General features: G+C 45.6%; 1 protein-coding gene across 2 annotated transcripts in view; it reads left to right on the top strand.

Moving 5' to 3' along the window:
• Positions 1-20924, top strand: part of LOC138488866 (neurabin-2-like) — a 1321710-nt gene that overhangs the window by 11207 nt on the left and 1289579 nt on the right. For both annotated transcript variants that reach the window (XM_069616225.1, XM_069616224.1), the window contains exon 2: positions 4300-5627. In XM_069616225.1, coding sequence (XP_069472326.1) covers positions 4404-5627 — 1224 coding nt within the window. In that variant the 5' untranslated portion in view covers positions 4300-4403. The remainder of the gene's footprint in view (positions 1-4299; positions 5628-20924) is intronic.

Raw genomic sequence — 20924 nt, 5'->3', positions numbered from 1 at the left:
ATGGAGGTTGATGTTGTTTGTGAGAATGGTGTTGGGTTCTTGGAGAAGCGAGTTGCAGCGCATGGTGTAATGTTAGGAGTTGGAACATTTTATTATTATAATTACAACCTGGTGTGGTATTAACTTTGTCTTTGAATCTTAGTAACACCTTTCTTAATAGTTGTAACCAAATTAAGTGGTTGAATTTTGACCAAGGACTAATTCTCCTGGTAATTAGCAAAGGAATAGTCCCTATGCTAGCAGCAACATTTAGGACTCGATCCTTGAGCCAATTTCTTTTCAGGGACACCCATGAAAGACTGGTCAATTCTGTACAAAACTTCTAACGCTGTAAAAAAGGAGACCGTTAAGCAGTACAAAATAGGGTGTAAAATAGCTAAAAAGTAAACTGTCATCTCTGTTTAAGGAGCACAGATGGCTGTAACGGGAAAGGCCTTTTATTAATTCGTTCCGTATACAAGAATATAGAGTTACTGCTATGGTTTACCGTTTCACTAAGAGCCAAGGCGGTTTTACCATCTGGGCAGCCCGGTCATTATACCAACAGGTTTTGGCCCCAGTGATCATTTATGGTTTGGAAGCCCCACAGACATTTGACCTCAAATGGTTACAGGTAATCGCAGGCAAATATTGGAAAACATTTTTGCGCCTTCCTAACTGTATACCCATGGCCATTATCAGGCTTGAATTGGGACTCCAATCATTAGTATTAAAGAAAGGGGCTGAACTATATCTGAATATTTGGAATGCATCTAGTAATCAGCTCTTGGCTTCTGTGCAACTGGAAATAATGATGGAATCTAAGGACTCTCTTAGGATTAATGTCGAAAACTACCTTCATGAGGTATGTTGGAGCAAATGCACTGGGGGATTTTCTCATATAGCAAAACTTGCCCTTACAAAAAAGCAAATCTATGGGATTGGCTCAAACTACGCCCATCTTGAAGGTCTAAAAAAGTATCTTTGTGACACATATACCTTCAAGAAACCACAGCAATACTTAAATATGTGCCCAGCAATGAGATTATGATGATTTATCCTACTGGTCAGGATTAATCATCTTCCGGCCTTAGCAAATAATAGATCAGCTAATCGGCTACCACTAGCGCAGCGATACTGCCGCTTATGTAAGAACAAAGAAATTATGGAGACGGGGAAACAGGTGTTAAGAACTTATAAAATGCAGTATGATAGATATACCCAAAACATAGAACATATATCAGAGGCAATGTTCTGGTGGTACAACAAATCAAGTTTCTAATTGCAATGTATAATGTCTGGTTAGTCGTTGAGAGCCTCTTAGGGATTTCCATTTGAATATAACAAGCTTAAATTGTTCTTGTCCGGTAATTAATTTTATTTTATTATCAGAAACAAGAACCTCAGGCACCGCCAACCACTTCGGGCACCGCCCCCATTTCCACCCTCAATCCCACATTGTATATATCGCAACTTCTGCCTCTTCACAGTTGACAGTTTTTTGCCATTCTTCAAGCCTGTATATATCTCTCAAAATGTTTTGTTTTTTTCTGTATATACTAGTACAGCAGCGTAACCTAAGCTGTAAATATCCTTGTTGCTTTCTACGCCCTGATACCCCGGGTCTCGCGCGCATTATAAATCATAAAACGAACAAACAAGTTTGATAAATTTATCTTTAACTTTAGGAAAATGTAAAGTGTATAATTTACTTTTTTTCTTTCTGATTTTATCTTTCTATGTAAACCTATTATTATTAGTGTCAATATTTACGAATATATCCACGTATTTATCTGATTTATACTATATGTGAAAGTTTATTTATAAACTGTACCAAATTAATAAAAATGTACTCGAACATAGTTAATGCAAGTTAATATCTGCTTTTGCAGTAGGAAAAATCCCATGGGGCATGCTTGCCAAAACTCATGTGTGTTTGTATCTACTGAGTCTGGATTGGCGGGTAAGCCTGTGAAGCTTTGTATCGCAGTAAACATTTAAGCATTTTAGTTCATTGTACCCAGAAGATTGGGTATAGTTTAGCGACTTCAGGTGTGGTATAGAGTAACTTAATTCAAACACGGAGGATGTAATGTATCTTCTATAGAGGAAGTATAAACTAAAACTGTGTGTGTCCAAAGAACAATGAGGGGTGGACATTGAGGCTAATCCTAAATTGTGAGGAGATGGCAGAAGTGGATTATTTTGATTGTTTAGTTCTCTGATTTAGTTGGCACAGCAGCTGGAAGAACAACATTGGAAAAAGTTACCCGATTTTGGCCAGCGCTAGCTCTGCCATTTTAAAATTTTCAAATTCCTTTGGAAATGAAGCAATTAAACAATGAAGTGTGAATTGAAGTGTGTAAGAAGCAATTTCTGCTATTTCATATGAAACAGAATGATGGGGTCAGTGTGATGCTCATAAATTGGATATAACGGAAAACTGTTTTTTGAAAAAGATTCTCAGAATCCCTAAAGGTGCCATGAATTATTTGTCATTTTGAATTGGACTTCATGATAAAAGAGCATTGTACTTCTATTAAACTCATAGCGTATTGTATCTTTTTTTTTTTAACCCAAATCTGAGTAAGTATAATGATTGGTTAATGGATGTTTTGAATCTTGCATGGCGTACTTCCGTAACTTGGGTCAAACAGGTGAGGAATCGGGCAAAATCACTAAAAATGAGTGTTTAGGAAACGATGAATAGAAACCATCATACTGGCTATCTGGTTAGAAAGGCATAAGCTTGCTGGAAAATTGGAAAAATATTGCAGGTGTACTCTAGGTTGTCTTTTTTAGCTAATTGCTAGATATGTAGGGCATGTAAAAGTAATGCTGGTGGCATGGCAGTGGGTTTTGAGAGAGTGCTGCACTGTCATGTCACCATGATAATTTCTTATATAGGTCCTGGGCACCTAATAATAATTGCTATTAAAGTTTCAAAAAAATGTGCAAACTACTGTTTTAACACATAGAAAAGCCATATTAGACATTGTAAAAAGACTTCTGTCCAACGCGTTGGATGGGCATGTTTTGGTTGTCTATTTCCACTGGTATGGTGGAAACACATTGCAGCTAAACAAGGGAGAAAAAATTGAAATGCAGCGCAAAAAGTGAAACACGCAACAATGTACCAACAGCATTTTCTCCCCAGCTTAAACACTTCCATTGGCGCCTCCAAAATGGCTGCTGCTGTAACAGAACTTTCATCGGGATGAACTTGTTTTGCATCACAGATTGGCTGACTGTCACCAGGTCCCCTATAATATATATTGTCAAGTTTTTTGGCAGAGAGCTAAAGCTCTCAATAGCTCCACCTACAAAAAGTGTATTGCCTCCCCCTTTGGGGTCCAACGTACCAACCCCAGCTTTAGGAAGACTTGTCTCTTATTTAGCCATGGCAGTAAAACATGCATGTAGTGTGCTGTATCATAAGCATTAAGATGTGTATGTGGTTGATATGGATTTGGTTGTGAATTGGATGTGGATCTGTATGGTGTGTCTGGATTGTGGATGTGGTGTGGTTTTTATAAAGTTGTGGAGTGCAGGTTGTCATTCAGATGATAATGGTACATGGTTGTGATGAGGGCGTGGTTATGATTTAGACTTAATTGGTATTGTCGCATCTGCTATTTTGTAGCTGGAATGTAGTTGGCAGGATGTCTTGAGGTGTATGTGGTTGTGATATGGTTGTAATGGGATTGTGTCTGGGATGTGGTTGTGACGAAAGATGCAGATGTGGTTGAGATGAGATTTTAATGTATGCTTGTGGCTGTGGTTGGCTGATGTGAATGGTATGATGTGTGGGTGTGTGTTTTGCCATCTGGCAGTGGTTGGGTTGAGATTTTGATTTTTAAATGGGAGTGGATCCGGTATGGATGTGCTGTGGTGGGATTTCCTAAAAAGTAACCCCCCCCCCCATTTGAAGTTTAAATTATTTGATAAGATCATTGAAATATCCAAAAAGTAAATTAATTTTTGTCCAAGGGTGATACAAAAGTGTGTTTCAAACCGCAAGATAAGTGTGCCTTCAGGATACAAACTAGATGTGAGTGTACACATCCAACCCTCCAACATATAAGCAATGGCTATAGCTCAGGAACTGCATGTTTGCTACTTAAGGATCCCAACAAGTTCTATTTAATTGCATCCATTGGTGCGTGTAACAACAGGATCTTTACGAATCTGCTTGTGGCTCTAGGATGCCATCAAGTCTGACTCTATTGTTGTGGAGTAGGCACATAGCCGTCAACTGTTGGTGGTTTTAGAAGTCTCTCCCACGAACACTCTTAACCCCTTTCTCTTTTTTTTCTTCAGATGCAGTGCTGAGCGGCTCACCTTGGGAAGAGTTTGCCACCTCCGAAGTGGGCTCGGGCACACAGGAGACGTGGAGGCTCTGTGCCGGCCCCCTTACCGCTGACATGCTTAAAGCCGAGGTGAAAGGGGAACGGACCCTAAGGAGTGCCTCGCCGCACCGCAGCGCCTACAAGTCAGACTTTCATGCCATCAAATGCTCCTTCGATGGGATTAAAGCGGACAAGGTGCCAAGGCCCGGGGGGCTGCCGACCCCGCTCCGTCTCAGTGCCAACGGTGGCTCGGTAGACCTGCCCCGGGGTAGGGCTAGCTACGGCAACCGGGTGCACAAAATCAAAAACCTTTTCATGCAGATGGGCTCCTCGCCAGCAGATGCCGTCGAGCCTACTAGGCCTGTTCGGGCAGAGCTGCCGCCATCCCCCACCAGTCCCGAGCCAGCACCCAGCCATGAAGAACCAGAGTTGGACAAGGCAGCACTGGCAGAGAAGTTCTCTGAGACTCGCCGTCTCTTTGAGCGGAGCAGCAGCCGGCAGCACAGCCTGTCTGACAGCAAGTCCCCCTCGCCGGGCAAGGAGTCCGACATGTGCCCAGGTGGAGCCTTCCCCCGGCTGTCGGGGTCTGAAGGCTCCGCCACAGAGGAGCCCCATTCCCGGGAGGGTCCCAACGCTGGCCCCATCTCTCGAAGGTTGGAGAGTTTCCTGGGGGACAGTGATGGCGAGGAAAGTCGCAGTTCTGTATCTGCCAGCTCTTGCCAACCCCCTAAGATCAGCTCCCCAGCCCGCACCCTCCCAGAAAAGAAGCCGAGCACGGAGCAGGAGAGCACAGTTGCTCCCAGCAATGCACAACTGCCCGCTCTACCCCAGCCGCAGGTGGCTGTGGTCCGGGCTGAGATGGTAGTACTGCTCAATGAAACTTCGGACAGCGAGGATGACCGAGACAACGACGTGTTTGAGCAGCTGGAGAGGCAACAGCCTCCCGCCGCAGCAATCGGTGGCATCAATTCTCCCCAAGGCTGTGATGACCACCAGGGTAAAGTGCCCGATGAACAGTCGGAGCAAGCTCCCCCACTGGCCCGTGCGGAGGAGAGTGAGGAGGAAAGCGAGGCAGAGGAGCCAAAAACATACTCTCCCTATTCTGCCTGCGGAATCGAAAATGCAGCTTTCGAGGACTCTGAGAACCAGGGAGTGGAGCGGAAAGGGCACCTGGAGGACGAGGAGGACACGTACTGCAATAATTACTACGAGGAAGTGCCTGGATTGTCCGAGGATGAAGATGACGGGGATGAACCAGCACCCAAGAGAAAAGTTAAGTTCTCCACTGGGCGTATCAAGGTGAGGTATTCTCATGACCCTTTTGCTATTTTCGAAATTTGTATTGATGGCTTTTAGTGTAGACTTTTGTTACCCTCATCCAAAATGCCATGGGTAGTGATGTCTCACGATCCTTGACCTCTGGCATTTGTGATGTCATTTGACCCTCCCCCGAAGTGACATCACAGGAAGCGATGTAACACAACCTTTCACCCCTTGATAAAACAGGAAGTGGCATTGCGTAACATTGTTCCTACGTACACTACAAAAATGTGATACACGTTTCATACAAGAATGGATTGCCATATGCAGTGATGGAAGTGAGCGGGAACGTTTGAGGCTGTGTTCCACTACTTTTATTTTTTTCTGTTTACCATTCCTCTACTTTTTACAGCCATATTCACCCTTCTAGATAGAGGATGTGTCCATTCATGTCCCTGTGCAAGTGTAACCTTGTAATAGGAGCCTTAGTTACTAGTCACTTAGACTATTGGAATGCCCCAGCTGCAACACCTAGTCGCATGTTGCACTATGCTTCCGCCTACCCTCTCCCGTGCCGAGACCACAGTCCCACTACTTTTTTCAGTACACTTCTATCACTGACCATATGTATTGTTAATATCAGTGTGTATAGGCCCATATTACCAAATTACTGTGAATGCAAGGAGGCGTTCAGGGCCAAAAAATGATAATGTGATATTATATAGCACTTACGCTTTATATAGAATGTGATATTATATAGCACTTACGCTTTATATAGAACAATCACCCAACCTGTGTTGGTACTCCTTTATCAACCTAACAAGGATGAAAGGCTGAGTCGACCCTGGCGTGATTCGAACTGAGCGCTCAACCCACTGAGCTGTCTTATCGGCTAGAGCTATTTTACCGGCTATAGTAAAATGAGCAACTACATGTCTGGATGTTCTTAAAGTCTGAAAGCAAATTAGACTTTGTAGTGGATACCATTAAACTGTTAACCGAGATTTAACTGCAGGCCAATTCCGCTGCAGGTCTGGTGCAAAGTTGCATGTATCTATTTTTCAGGATTCAGAGGTTGGCAAAATACATACCGTTGGGAGGGTTCATAACTGTGTATTTAAGAACTTAGAGTACCGCAGGGAAAGCAGTGCACTCACACGGAATCCCGTATTCGGGGCACTCGTTACCTCATACATGCAAAAAAAACATCCTTAACAGCATGCCATGGAGATAGGAAAGATGGACACAATACAACAAAGCATTAATTGTGGCACAATGAAATCGGGGGCCAATTTATGTGCTTTCGTCAAAAATTTCGACTCTGTACACAAGCTTTTAGGCACAAGGATTTTGTCAAGTCACTGAGGCCCCCGAGATGGAATGTCTTGTGATGATCGTAAAAGAGACAATGGCAGGAGAAAAATGCTATAACTGCAACTTGCGAAAAGCAAAATACATAGTTCGAAATGGATGTTTATTCTAGCCTAAATGCTTTTTAGAAGTTTTTGTCTGCCTTGTGAATTTGAGGTGTTTAAGAACAGACTAAATCAGTGACTCAAGCCCTTGGAGTGTGCCTGAAATAAACATTTAATAAGTCTAGCAATTATTGTAGAGAATTCCAGAAAGACACGTTTGTTGTTCCTATTGTTTCTTATTTAGGGTCACTGCTCAGTGTTGCACTTATGGAACCCACTGTTTTCTATTATTTTTTTTATTTTCTAAATGGATCCCCCTGTTTTTTGAGAGACCTGAACAAGAAAGCCAGACACTCCAGAAACAAAGCCACATGGAGCTGGCCAGGCGGTCCTATAAAGAAGAATTATTTGGAAAAAAACTCGAACCATGGCCAAGTTGTTGTGTTAAAATATGGCATTGATAACACGCCTATACACAAGTGTTTTGTGCATTTACCAGCATACCAATGGTATAGCTCAGATCAGTTGAGAGAATAATGTAGAAAACGTGCTTGGTTGCACTTGGTATGCATGTAGCCAGGGCAGATTAAGTGGTGTGTAGCTGCATTCTAGTGCTAGGCGTGGGACTTGGATAGCTGCATTCTGGCAGCGCTGGATTTTGTGCATGGGATTATGTGTGCAGCTAGGCTGAATTGAGGCATACAGCTGCATTTTATTGTTTGTTGGTGCACAGGGAAAGAGTTTGCATATTGGTGTGTTTGAGTGTGTGCGTTTTAGGGGGACCCTGTTTCCTGATGGGATTCCAGTGCCTGTCGAGGGGATGGTAGGGTTCAAAAATTGAGGGGAGCTGGGAGCTATTTAGCTCCTGCTTGTAGCCTAGAAGATCCTGGTTCGCTTGACCCCAACAGCTACCAGGAGCTACTTTTGGCTCCCCTGGCCAACTGATGCCTAACAAACACACCTATGTCAATGCAGCTCTGTGCATTCGGTATAATCTATAAAAGAACATGAGGTCACATTTGAACAACATTTTAAAGCATAAGGAGGCATAAATAATGGACAAAAAGATACATTTGCATCTTCTCTGAAAGTTAGACTTGCGGAACGCAATGACCTAGCTCCTTGATCCCCAGTGGTAGCCCCTGGTCACTGGTTCATGCTGGATACCCAGGAGCTGCCTTTTGCTCCTGCTTATTGAATCTCATTTTCGACCCCTGGGATGCTATCTGCTCAGACTGTTTGGCTAAGGTCCTCCCTGTGTCTCCTTGGGTCAATTGGACGGTGATAAGTAGATCTGTCCCAAATCATGTTGTTACATTATAGGTGCTAGAGATGCCTTTGTTTAGTAGTTTTGCTAAATACATTACCCGATAGCAGAACCACCTCAGTACATTCCCAGATAGATGGGGATTAGCAAAGAATAAATGCTAGGCGGTCCTAGGTATGTAGTTCTGCTAATGGATTTCCAGATGAGTAGGATTAGCAAGCATGGGCATTTCCTGGACTGGTAGCGTTGTACATATTTGCACGGCAATGCTCAAGTTCATAAGTGCTATTAGTGTGTGGGTTGGTGGTTCTGCTTAATAGATTCCTGGTAGGTAGTACTATTGTATCAGTCATTGATATAGCTCCCTTTCCCCTTTGTGTGGCCTCAATGAGCCCTGTGGTTGGAACGCCCTCTGGGACCATAGTCCATGTGTGGGAGATTCTAACAGTTGATTTGTGTGTGTGGCACATGGGCGGCTGCTGTTGGTGATTTAGGATAGTGCTTGTGCCGGAGATTTTTTTGTGTGCCCAGCTAGGCAGAAATTATTGTAGGTTGTCGCTGTATATTAATGGCCGAGGTGTTGGGGTATGTCAGGGGTTTCGGTGTAGCCGGCTATGCGAGCTGCTAGACCGTAATTGCATATCCATAGCTCCATTCTAAAGTGCATGGATGGGTGGCCTATGTCCACAGACATGGTGCAAGTTATACATACCTAAAACTCGGAGGGAGTTCATCTTCAATGTGGTTTTTCTAGGTCCTGCGCGATTGACTGGACTTGTCAGTTGTGGTCTCCCTAGATTGAAAGCTTGAGTAGCGGGAGAGGGGCCCAGAGGGACAGGGGAGTGATTTATGATCATCTGTGGGAGAGAGGGTGAATTTATCACACTATGCCACAGTGAACACCTAGGTTTGGGATACCTGGATAGAGGGAGAAATGGTTAAATTGATAACCCAAGAGTTACTGAAATGGTACTTAAAGGATGGAGTGCAGCAATGATAGGTCTATTACTTACCAGCTAGCAAACCTTGATAAGCTATGTTATGTAGGTGAGGGGGGCAGTAGGTCTTTCCGGAATACAGTAATTGTGTATTCCCCGTCCAGACCACTCTTACCTTGTCAGTTGCTAGTGGTTGACGATGGCAGGCTTCCCAGGTGAACACTGGCAAACGCAATCTGGAGCTGCTGCTTGGGAAGCTGCCCTTTGCCTTTTGGGCCTTTGCCTTTGGGCCTTTGCCGACGGGCTGCCCGGGTAGGGGCTGCCTTTGGAGACACTGTTAAGAAGCACCTCCTTCTGAGGAGGATCCATTTCAGCGGGTAAGGGGAGGTGGGCTGGGAGCGGGAAAGGGGGCAGGGCAGAGAGCCAGATACGGTATAGGACTGGAAAGGTAGAAAGGAGAGAAAAGGGCAGACAAATGGCAGAGAGGAGCAAAAATGAAGGCACAGAGAGCGAGAAGGGGCACACTCACCCCGCAGGGAGCAGGATGCAAGATGGGCTGCAGCGTCCTGGTCCCAGAAAGCGGGTTTAGGCACCCTCTGAGGAGGAGCCCAATCAGGGGGCGGGGTTGGCGGGTGGGGTGTTGGGAAAGAGGGCTGGGCAAAGGTCGCCTAAGAGAGCCAGGTGCGATAAAGGCCTGGTAAAGTGAAAAAAGGAGATAAAATAGGGAGGCATACGAGAACATCAGGAAGGTGGTTGATCTTATAGCCCTGTATGTCCTTGGAATTCCTGGCGGTGCTGCTCTCTGCATAGGGGTTTGGCGTAGTACATAGTGGCCCATTTCCAAACCCCCTCCGTAAAGCTAAATGGCCAATGGTGGTCCCCAATTACTCTTGAGAAGGATGCTCCTTTGACCCCACCCCTCCTCCACCACCACCACAATTCCCCCACCCCCCCCCCAGTGTTGGCTTTAGCCATGGGGCCTCTAGCTCAGAAGATTCGCCCTCAGATCAAAGGGATCGAGGGCACAAACCACAAGGAAGCGTTATATGATGACAACGTCTTATGCTTCCTCTCGGACCCGCTGGTCTCTGTCGGAACTTGTGGCCCTGCTGGACGAGTTTAGCTCAGTTTCAGGCTTCCACATAAATCATATGAAATTGATCAGATTAAATATCACTGAAGCACCTGAAATCATAGACCCTCTGAGAGCTTGTTTCCCCTTTCCTATGGCGGATAGGGAGATTTCTTACCTGGGCGTTCGCATCACGTCTTGCTATGAATCCCTGATGACAGCCAATATCTCTCCATTATGGAAGGAGCCGAAAGACCTGCTGAAGCGATGAGATGTGCAAGAGATCTCATGGTTGGGCAGTTAAAATGACATTGATCCCCAAATTACTCAGTTTTCTAGTCTCCCGCCCTGGGTTCTACAGCAAGATCTGGTAGATTTTCAAAAGGAAATTGAGCAGTTCCTATGGATATAATGATTTGGATGATCTATGATCCACCAAACGCTGGCTGCAGAATTCTAGTGACGGCTCTCGTACTTTTAATTGGCACACTGCGTAGGGCACCAACCATTCGGGAGGCTAGGACCGTGGGCTGATAGTGCCGATCTCACCTGCGTTCTAAGCCACCTTATGCTGATTCGCCCACCTGGAAATGGAAGAGATGGTTGTGTTCCTTTTCCATGGTGCCCATTTTTGTATAGTATTTTCTTTCTGAGAATTGGACCCTGCGATGCGACCCGTTCACGTACAAAAAATACTTTAAATTAGCCCCGTCCTTGGTTGGACCTTTCACTCTGGCCCGGACCGTTATTCCCCCCTGCCCCCATTCCAGCCCTTGAAACTGGTGGGTAACGCTTAAGTAAATGACACTTCTAATTGCATAGAGTGCAGATAAAGTGCCCCACTTATGTAAATAACTTGGATCCGTGGACAACTTTCTATGCCGCTTCAATATGTCTTGGTTAATTCTCCCCCACACCTTGACCTTATATTAAAGCATTTAAATACTACTGAGCTTTCCGCAATAACTATACATATAGTGTGTATGAAGTGCTATAAATTTAGCAAAGTCTTGGTTAATAATGTCATGTTTATCTTGAATGTTAACTCTGCACCTATTAATGTTTAAGCAATGAGTTATTGCTGGCTGGTTTTTCTTTGGGTTATTTAAACAGAATATCGTTTATTGAACAAGCATTCATTGTAACTGGTTTCGTAGATTTTGTGGTTTTGGATTAGTTGATGAACTTCCCAGTAACACTATACATGGACTTGGTGTTCTGGAACATAATCGCTAATAAAGAAAATGATTCGTCCCAACAAGTGTTTGTTCTTTATATCCCCCCAAAAGCCTTTATTACTGTGGCAGAAGCTCTGGTGACATTTGTGTTTTGGACTTTTTGATGTTGGGTTTTGAGGTATGTTCTGGAGTATATCCTGCATTTTCGTTATTTGTATAATGTAAAGCATACTTGATCATCTATGGAATGAGAACTACTGGGAGCCAACTCTCATTAGATATCCCAATAAGGGTGGGAGTCAACTTGTGCATCAATTGACTACAAATGCTTTTCAAACATATCAGCCAAAGGCACAACGGAGTGAGTAGATTTGAGGGAATATGTTTGTTTTTAATGTTCAACAAAACTAAATCAACTTATTTCCCTTCAATGTGTGCCCTATGGTATGTGTGCGTTGGTCTTACAAGATGCATACATGCTCATTAAAATTTGGAAGGGAGAATGTCTCTCTTTCAGTGCAGAACAAACATTACTAGTGCAACGTTTTGTGAGGTGTGCTGCATGTGCTGATTGTAGTCCCGCAGTCCTGGAATTTTGGTCTTTCTACCTGTTCTTTGGAGTTTCTCTGCTGCAAGCCACACCTACTGGGCTGTTAAAACCCCCAGTGCAGTACGAAGCACGCGTGTGCTTGTTGCAGTCCAGCAGCTAGCAGAGGCGTGGGGTGGGGGGCCAGGGGGGGGGCCGGGGGCCGGGGGGGGGGGGGGAAGAGTTTCGTCAGGGGACGATTTCAGAACTGTGGTTTGTAGACGGTATTGTATTTAATATTGCTGGTCTGGGCATTGGCAATACTGCTTAACATCTATTGCTGGTAAATTGGGCTCTGACACACTTAAAGAAGCATGTACGAGCTGCGTCAGATGTCCCTTTTGCCTTTGTCGTGGCAGCCATCTCCGAGTGCTTTCCCTCTGCTTTTCCTGATTGTAATCTGTAGCCATCTTGCACAACAACCACTGGGTAAGGTGTGTTAGGGGCTCGCTGGTGGTTTTTGGAGGATTTCCAATGTGTGTAACTTAGATTTCCTATCTGCTTTTTGGACTGGTTCGTGGTTTTTAGAGATTTTTCCCTGTGTTTTGCTATGATTTGCAATCTGTTTTGTGCGCTGATCTGCAAGTAGGGTTCCCTGGCTTTGTGTTGCAGTCCATTGTTTCTTTCTGGCTTTCTTCCCACCCATTGGCAACTGGCTAAGGCAGACAGGTGTCCCTCTGCCTTTGTCCTGGCAACCTTCTCAGAGTGCTTTCCTTCTGCCTTCTCCTATCCACCTTCATCCATTCCCTATCCCTCTCTCACCACTACGTCTAACTGCCCATTTGGTTCTCATTGGTCTGTGTCACCTCACATGACCGAAGAGCTGCATTTCAGAGGCCCTCCAAAGGCAGCCTTGCCCGGGCAGCTAGCAAAGGGCTCAAGGCAAAGGGCAGCTCCCATCCCTGTTTGCCTCTATTCGCCAATGGATGTCTTACAAAGTACCCTACAGCACCAACTAAGGTAAGGTGCTATGGGCGGTGAGCACAGCCATTACTGTACTTGATAATCCTGCCACTCTTCCCATACATTCAGAGCATTGTGTAGATTACTTGCTCTTCACTGTAGATAGCCTGCTATACTTAATTTGGGGACATGGAATGTGTTGCACTTGGACAGGCTTTGGTAGCAGGCAATGTGTTGCGCTTAGATGGAATTGTCAAGCTTAGCACATCAATTGCACTAAAAGAAACTCTGTAGGTTAGCACTTGTATTGCACATGAAGAACTGTGAAAGTTAGACGGATTTGAGGATTGGCAGTGTGTTGCTCTTAGATGGATCAGGCAGTAGGCATTTTGAGTTGCACCTTTTATAATGTTAGTCGGTCCATTACGCTCTGCTATATGATGCTAACCTGTCTATTGCACTTACATCTATTAGCTAGCCATTGTAACACATAGAAGATATATGCAGACATCCTTGATACTTCATCTAGAAGATGCCTGATGGTAACCTAATATTGAACTTAGCAAATTCGAGTTCTTATGGTAACCTTTCTGTCACGCCTAGAAGATGTAATAGGATAGCCAGTCTATTGCACTTAGAAGACTTTTGAGGGTAGCCTGTCTATAGTGCCTAGAAGAGTCTGTGGATAGTTTGTCTTTCAGACACTGACATCAAAGATGAAGCTGTTTGAGCTCAAGGTACGTATAAATGCACCACTTCGGTGGACATCTGCCGCAGGCATGTCTATCCATCCACACACATTAGAAGGCAGCAACACACACAACAAAAATCCTTTTAGCTGGACACTTAGCATTTACGCCTCCTTACACCAGATTTGGCCTCAACACCTCTGCCATTAGAATACAGTGTCAGCCTATGACAAAATTCGGTCTAGCTGACCCATAACAAGTTTCTTGCACTCGCGTTCTTCTGTGACCTCACTCTCCACCCATCCACATTTTCTATTTATTGGACATTTTTATGGCGCCTATACACTGGTGTTTCCAGGCGCCACAAGTAAAGATGTGGGGGGACATGGGAATCCCAAAAATGGAACAAAAATGGTTATATTGGCCTTGTGACAAGTGCTAAGGAAAGAGGGGCAGGGGGATTGTGGTGGATATAACGGACCCAGTTGGGCTAGTCGGGGAAAGGGAGCCAAAGAGCAAGTGCTGTGAAAGAATGCTGGGGGGACTGCTAGGGGGTGGTCTGGGCCCTGTATGATTCTGAAGGGACCAGGTCCCAGTGGCAGAGGGAGAGCTAGCACGGACGGGGAGAGGGAAGGAAGAGGAGAAAAGGAATGTCTCAGAAAGTTTCTGGCTGACGTCCAAGGGGGGGGGGGGGCCATTCCAGAGGGAAGAGCCAGATGAGGAAAGGGATCTACCTCCCACTCTCTGCTTGGAGAAATGTTTGACCTGCAGAGAGTTGGAGCCAGAACACCGAAGGAATCTTGCTGGGAGGTATTTAGGGATGGAAAGCTGGAGGTAAAGAGGTCACAGGCTCAAGACAGCCTTGTGGATGTTGCAAAGGGTCTTGAATTTGATGCTTGTGATCACCAGGAGCCAGTGGAGAGATTTTAGGGACCGAGCGATGCGGTCCCTGGGCTTGAGACCAAGAATAAGTCTCAGTGCTATTCTGGATTAGTTGAACGGGGCAAAAGGAGGATAAAGCAAGATTGAGGAAGAGGCTGTTGCATAAGCCTAGACAGAACCAGGGCTCTGGAGATGGTGAGCTTCCATGGGAAAATGAGGAAAGGTAGAATGTCCCTGATGAGATGCAGCTGAAAGTTGGACTTCTTGGCAAGGTCCTTGATGTGTGGCGAGAAAGAGAGGAGTCAAAGATGATCCCAAGGTTTTTTGCCTCACAAGTGGGTGAGGGGAGAGGACCCTAGGGAGTCTGGCCAGAGAGTGGGGGAGGTGGGCTATCAAGGAGAAGGCATTCCAATGAGAAGGATTTTTGTCTTACTGGCATTAAGTCAGAGATCATTGGCAGAGCACCATGCCTGGATAGCGGTCTGGTATGAGGGAGAGGGAGGTAGGAGAAGGCAGCTTGAAAGAGCTGTGCGTTGTCTGTGTAACACTGCAAATGAGGGAAGAAAGTGGAGATCAGGTGGGCCAGAGGGGCCAGGTACATGTTGAAGAGCTGTGGCGATAGGATATAGCCCTGAGGGACGCCAAAGGTGTGAGGTGGAGGAGAGAAATGGAACCATTTGCACTTGGGACGGTCTGTTTGAAAGGAAGGAGGTCACCCACACCAGTGCCCTGCCCGTGATGCCTATGGTGTCATGGAGATGGTTTATGAGGTTGGAGTGGTTCACTGTGTCAATAGCAGAGGAAAGATCGAGGAGGATCAGAACAGATGGAGAGTCCATGCTAGAGAGTAGGTCTTCAGTGGTGTTCAGGAGAGCAGTTTCCGTGCCTCTGGCTGCCCTGAAGCCACATACACCCCCCACTTTTGGTTTTCCACCAAGAGGCAACGCGGAATTGGCGATTGCTCTCCTGTCCTGACGAAGGTTGCATATTAAGTCACGACACGAGGGTACTGTCTCATCCTCGTTAAGAGAACTCAACCGAAACATGTTGACAATGGTTTTCTAAACCCCCTGAATACCAACAGTGGGGCACATTGTAAAACAATTGAGTGTTTAATTTACAACTGTCTGACCTATTATTGTGATCTAAACAGAACATCACTCTTTTCTATTACTTTGTAAACATGATGATTGTATGAATGAGCTGTGAATTAACTGTTTTGGAAGGGATGTATTGCTGTTGGTCTGTGGAGCCGACTAATGAATATAAACATTGTATATATTTTTATATGACACATGTATTTGTACAATAAACAGAAAACTTTTATGATATGAATAATAGTCAGCTGTCATCTCTGGTCTAGTTGGCCCAATTTCTTTATCATATTGCCCTGAAGCCAGACTGGTGGTCCTGGAGCCAGCCAGCCATTTTCAGTGTGGATGGTCAGTTGGGGGATGACCAGCTTCTCAATGAGTGCCCAAAAAAGGGGTGATGAAGATGGGGTGATAGCCGGGCAATAAGTGTCAGCAAGTGGCAAATGAGTGGTTGCAGAGGTCAGAGAGGTAATGTGGTCCTTGATGGTTCTGGGGAAGCAGGGGAGCACCTGTTTAGAGGAGCCTTTCATAGAGCAAACAACTCCAGAGATCTCATCTGATGCAATGGGAGAGGAGCAGAGTATGGGGGGCAGAGGGGGACCAAGTGAGGCAAGAGAAGGGAGGGGAGCAGAAGTACCCAAATTAAAAGTAAAATCAAGATCCAGACAGTTCCAAATGAAATACAATGCCGCTTTACAGTCTCTAATATGATTTTCCATGAAAAAGGGCCTTGGCAGATCTATTCGCACATCTAAGAACCACCTACATATTAGCAAAAAATGCTTAATATCCTCCCTTACTTTTAGCCCACAAGTACAGCTTTTCAATGGGTTCCGAATCCCTGATTGGTGTGGGCTCTTAGTGATAACATGTTTAAACCCACTAATAACGTGGAGTGCCTACAATTGGGCAAGGGGATACTACCCACACTGAACCTGTTTTCAGCTATGAAATTTAATGCCGAGCAGGAGGGCAATGAACCCAAAGCCTGAACTGTATTCCATTCCTGAGACAGGTCCCTTCTAAGTATCCCCTTTTAACCCTTGATTTTAGATCTTTTAGGCTCAGGTTTGTGCTGAGGTCAGGGTCTCAATCCGCGCTGTCAATAGTCAGTTAAAACCCTCCTGAAACCACTTGAACTTTAAACAGAAAACCGAGCCTGTCATCTCTGATAACAGATACTGAATATTATCGTTTTTGTGGGTACCTACAGAACCTTTGGAAAAAAAGTACCATGTCTCAGCCTGTGTGGCAACCTTTGTGATTCCCAGCTCCAAACGCAGGGCGCAGTTTCGGAATCCCATTGGGAGACCCGTCAGTCTTTTCATGATCCCATTTTGGGCAACCTCCAACTTCTCATAATTAGAACTCCCCCAGATTTCCCTGCCTTGCACTTCTAGGCCTCTATAGCCTTGCCCAACATGCGCCCACCAAATGTATGGTAGAATCTAATTAAGATTTAACCTGGATCTGGCATTCACAACGAGTCCAAATGATTGCCCCACTTCCCATTACTGTCAAAGGTCAGCCCCAGATAAGAAAATAAGTCCACAACCTCGATTTCTCTCACCATTGAGATGGTCTACCTTCTTCCTGCTATTGCTAAAAAATACAATCTTTGTCCCTATTCAGGGTTAACTTATTAGCCTTAAAATAATCAGTAGCATATTCGAGACTAGCTTGCAGCCCTGAGGGATGGCAGGTCAATCAAAGCTGTGTCCTCCAGCGTATAACAGTGCCTCGAATGACCTGCCCCTCAAAAGGGCGGCGGATTGTTCCTTGAACTGGCTTCTGCAGGATTAAAGTCGGCTAAAAATAGGAGTAACAGTAACTGGCCTAGGAAGCAACCCTGTTTAACTCCCTGATTTGTAGAGAATTCATATGTTAACTGACCTTGGTTGGTTACCCATACAGCAGCAGTGGCATCTAAATAACTGAAGAGAATCAACTGCAGTAGGTTTGGTGGTACATTCAGGTACCTAGGTTTCTGCCATAACGTCCCCCTGTTAATTGTATCAAACGCCTTCTCTGGGTCCAAAAAGGCCACATACAGCCTACCCCCACATATTAGACAGTACTTCTCAAATAGAATATGTCGAAACAGGCAGTGATTCATAGTTGAGAACCCACTACAGAACCCTGCCTGACAGGGCGGTAACACTGTATTACTCTCTGCCCACTCTTTAACTCTCCTCTTTAGGTATTTATTGAAGATCTTACTGGGGATATCCAAGAGCGAGATTGCTTGGGAACGGTGGGGGTCATTAGGTGTGCACGTCTTTAAAATGGGGACAATTATAGCTTTCTTCCAAGAACTGGGGACCACTTTAGAGATCGAGATAGCATTACACGTCTTTCCTAAAATAGTGGCGCACCAAACGGGACTCCACTGCAAGAGGTCCAACTGAAGACCGAGCCCGCGGGCTTCCCCAATCAAAGATTGGCAATACACTCCAGGGTCACCCCCCTGTGTAAAGACTATAGGCTCTCCCAACACCCAGGTCACACTGCAGGGAAACGCCCTCCCCTCCAACTTAAGATGTTAGTGTAGTGAGACACCCACTCATCACCTGAAATACAGCAAGGATCAGCCTTGTTTGGCATGTCAAACCCTCTACTTAATAAGCTCCAAAAGAGCTTGTAGTTATTATTTAAAACCGCTTGCTCTAACCTTCCCCACTGTTTCACTGTGTATTCCCTCCTTAGTTTTCAACAGCTTTCTATATTCAGATTGAAGAGCATGTAAGTGGCCGGAGTTCATGTCTCCACATTACATTGCCCCATTAATCTTCCATTTCGGGGTCCTACAATCTTGATCAAACTGCACCCCCACATTTTGACCTTTCAGGCTGATTCCTATTTAGGAGAAGTTTCCTGCATTCACCAAATAGTAGCTGTTCGTAGCAATTAATATATGCTATGCCATCAGGTGTCATGGAACTCTAGCAAATTATCCACAACCATAGGGTCATCAGCCAGTGGCCCTGCCTTATAAGCGGTAGGCGCTGGTATGCCCTCTTACCATTTTCCTCCATATGAGCAGGGGCCTGTCCAGAGAAATCCATAGCCACAACCAGTGGGAAACGGTCACTGTCCAAATCGGCTACCACCTCAAATCCGGAAATACTGGCAAATGAGTAGCAGTCTACCAAACAGTCTATAACCGACCCATGTTTGCCTGGTCTACTGGGAACGCTTTGCGGGGCGGTCTCATCTGCATCTCCCAATTAACTCCACCAGGTGGTATTCCTTCATAAAAGCACTAAACTCTTTACCCCGGCTGTTGTCAGTTGTAATCAACTGACATGTAGCCGGGATCCCATGCTCTAACTCGAGTTGACGACAGTCAACCCCCATCCCTCGCTGATAATTCCAGCTTGGCGTTAAAATCGGCCACAATAAGAACACTACATGGGATTTCACGCTCCAGAAGTTCTCCAAACACCTTCCTGCAACAGACATTCCCCGATTGACCGTTTTTTTGGTGGTCAGTACACATTCACCACCAGCAGGTCAATTATACCTGGCCTGGTTTTCAACAGAACAACCGCTGCAAACCCATTACCGACTGCCACCCTTTCAACTGACACGGGTGGGGATGACCTAATATAAGTAAACACCCCCCTCCCCACTCCTTCTGCCTGCACTTTATCCTCTATTGCAAAACTAGCATAATTTCTCAGTTTCGGCGCAGCCTTAACCCACATTTCCTGTAGGCAGATGATATCATAACCAGTGATAAGTGACCCATTCCTCAACGATAATTTTGCCGTTTAATCCGGCCACATTCCAAGAAAGTTTAAAGTCGCTGCTCTCGACCCAGTCTATTAACCCTAGAGACCATTCTGCCTACCCCATGTATGATGGTAATTGGCTGGGGAACAGCCATACACACTGTCCTTGGCTTTCCTAGAGATCATCATAACAGGTCTTACATTAACTGGGAGCCCCCGATTAACCTGAGGGGCTTGGGAAAGGGGGTAAGACGGGGGGGTTTCTGCTGACGTTTGGCTCAATGCTACTCCAAAATTCCATGTCCTTGCTGTCTCCACTCCAGTCCACCCCTGGTACAATAGCCTCATGCCAAGTGTCCTGTCGGTGGCATATTTTAGCAGGGGAGTCCAGCGAAATCTCAATGCCCATGTTAGCCAGCAATTCTCTGCACTGGATCACGCAAGCTCTAATATATGGATTGGAAATCCTATGCACAAGTTACATCCACCACAGAACAGTCTGACGATATGCGAACATGAGAAAAGCTTTTAAAAGAGATGCCTTCCACACCCAAAACAGTCACAAGGGCTCCAACAAATAGTCTCTTAAATTAGTTTTTATTACTGTGGGTCCTGCCTCTGAAAGTACAAATTAAAATTCAACTTCCTCCAGGGGTTCAGGCCTTGCATTTTCATAGTTTAGAATTGCACGGTGGGCAGACGGCTCCGGGGTAGGCTTCAAACGCAAAGCTGGTTGGCCCAAGGGAGTTGGTTGTGAACTCATAGGGTCGGCTCTGGGGGCGGCTTGGATTGGGGAGGGGGGAATCAAGCTTGGCAAAGTCCGATCCTCGGCTAGAACTGCCTCCTTATTCATATGTATCTGCAACCTTGGCCTGACAAGTTGCTGCTACAAGACACCGCCCTTCTTGAACAGGGTTTTCCGGTGGTGTCCAAGCCAAGGCCGCCACTGGACCGGGCTTTTCCCCAAACTTTTTCCGCTACCCGCCTTGGGCTAACTGGTGAGTCGAACTATCAATGAGTTTCAAGCAGCCTACCCTTAACGTTACCTGCCCCGGCCTGGGCCTGGCAAATCTCAGAGCCCAAACCCATAAAACACCCCAGCTTCGGGTCTCCAGTAGTTGTCCTGTGGCCAAGTGGGAGTGGAATCTGGTCAGCCAGTTTGTCTGTAACTCTCAGGAAAATAGCCCGATCGTCCCTTTCGGTTGTTATCCGAGCCCAAAGGGCCTCGCACATGTTTTCCAGGCTTGCCAGCCTTTCAATATTTGCCATAAAAACCTTCTCCTGGTTCGCCATGCAAAGAGTTTGCATCACTCAAGGGATTATTAGGCACCATTGCCACCATGGTGTCCGATGCCAAGGACCTTCTTCTCGATTTGTTTCCGGGGCCATGTCCCTCTTGTCGCTCTGGTCACTCCCCGGTATGTCCTAGATCACTCCGGCAACCTCTGGAATTGGGCAGAGGTTGCGGCTAGAAGTGTGACTGAAATTGACAGAACCTCACCAGAGCTCCAGACCACCTCTGGTGAAGAAGGCTCAATTTCCCCCTCCACTAAATGGTCTATCTGGACTGTGGCTTCC

The sequence above is a fragment of the Ambystoma mexicanum genome, chromosome 9 (genome assembly GCF_040938575.1).
Source record: "Ambystoma mexicanum isolate Mex_15411 chromosome 9, UKY_AmexF1_1, whole genome shotgun sequence".
Taxonomy (NCBI): Eukaryota; Metazoa; Chordata; class Amphibia; order Caudata; family Ambystomatidae; genus Ambystoma; species Ambystoma mexicanum.
The sequence above is the reverse complement of the archived record's forward strand: the minus strand, read 5'-3'. Positions and strand labels throughout refer to the sequence as shown.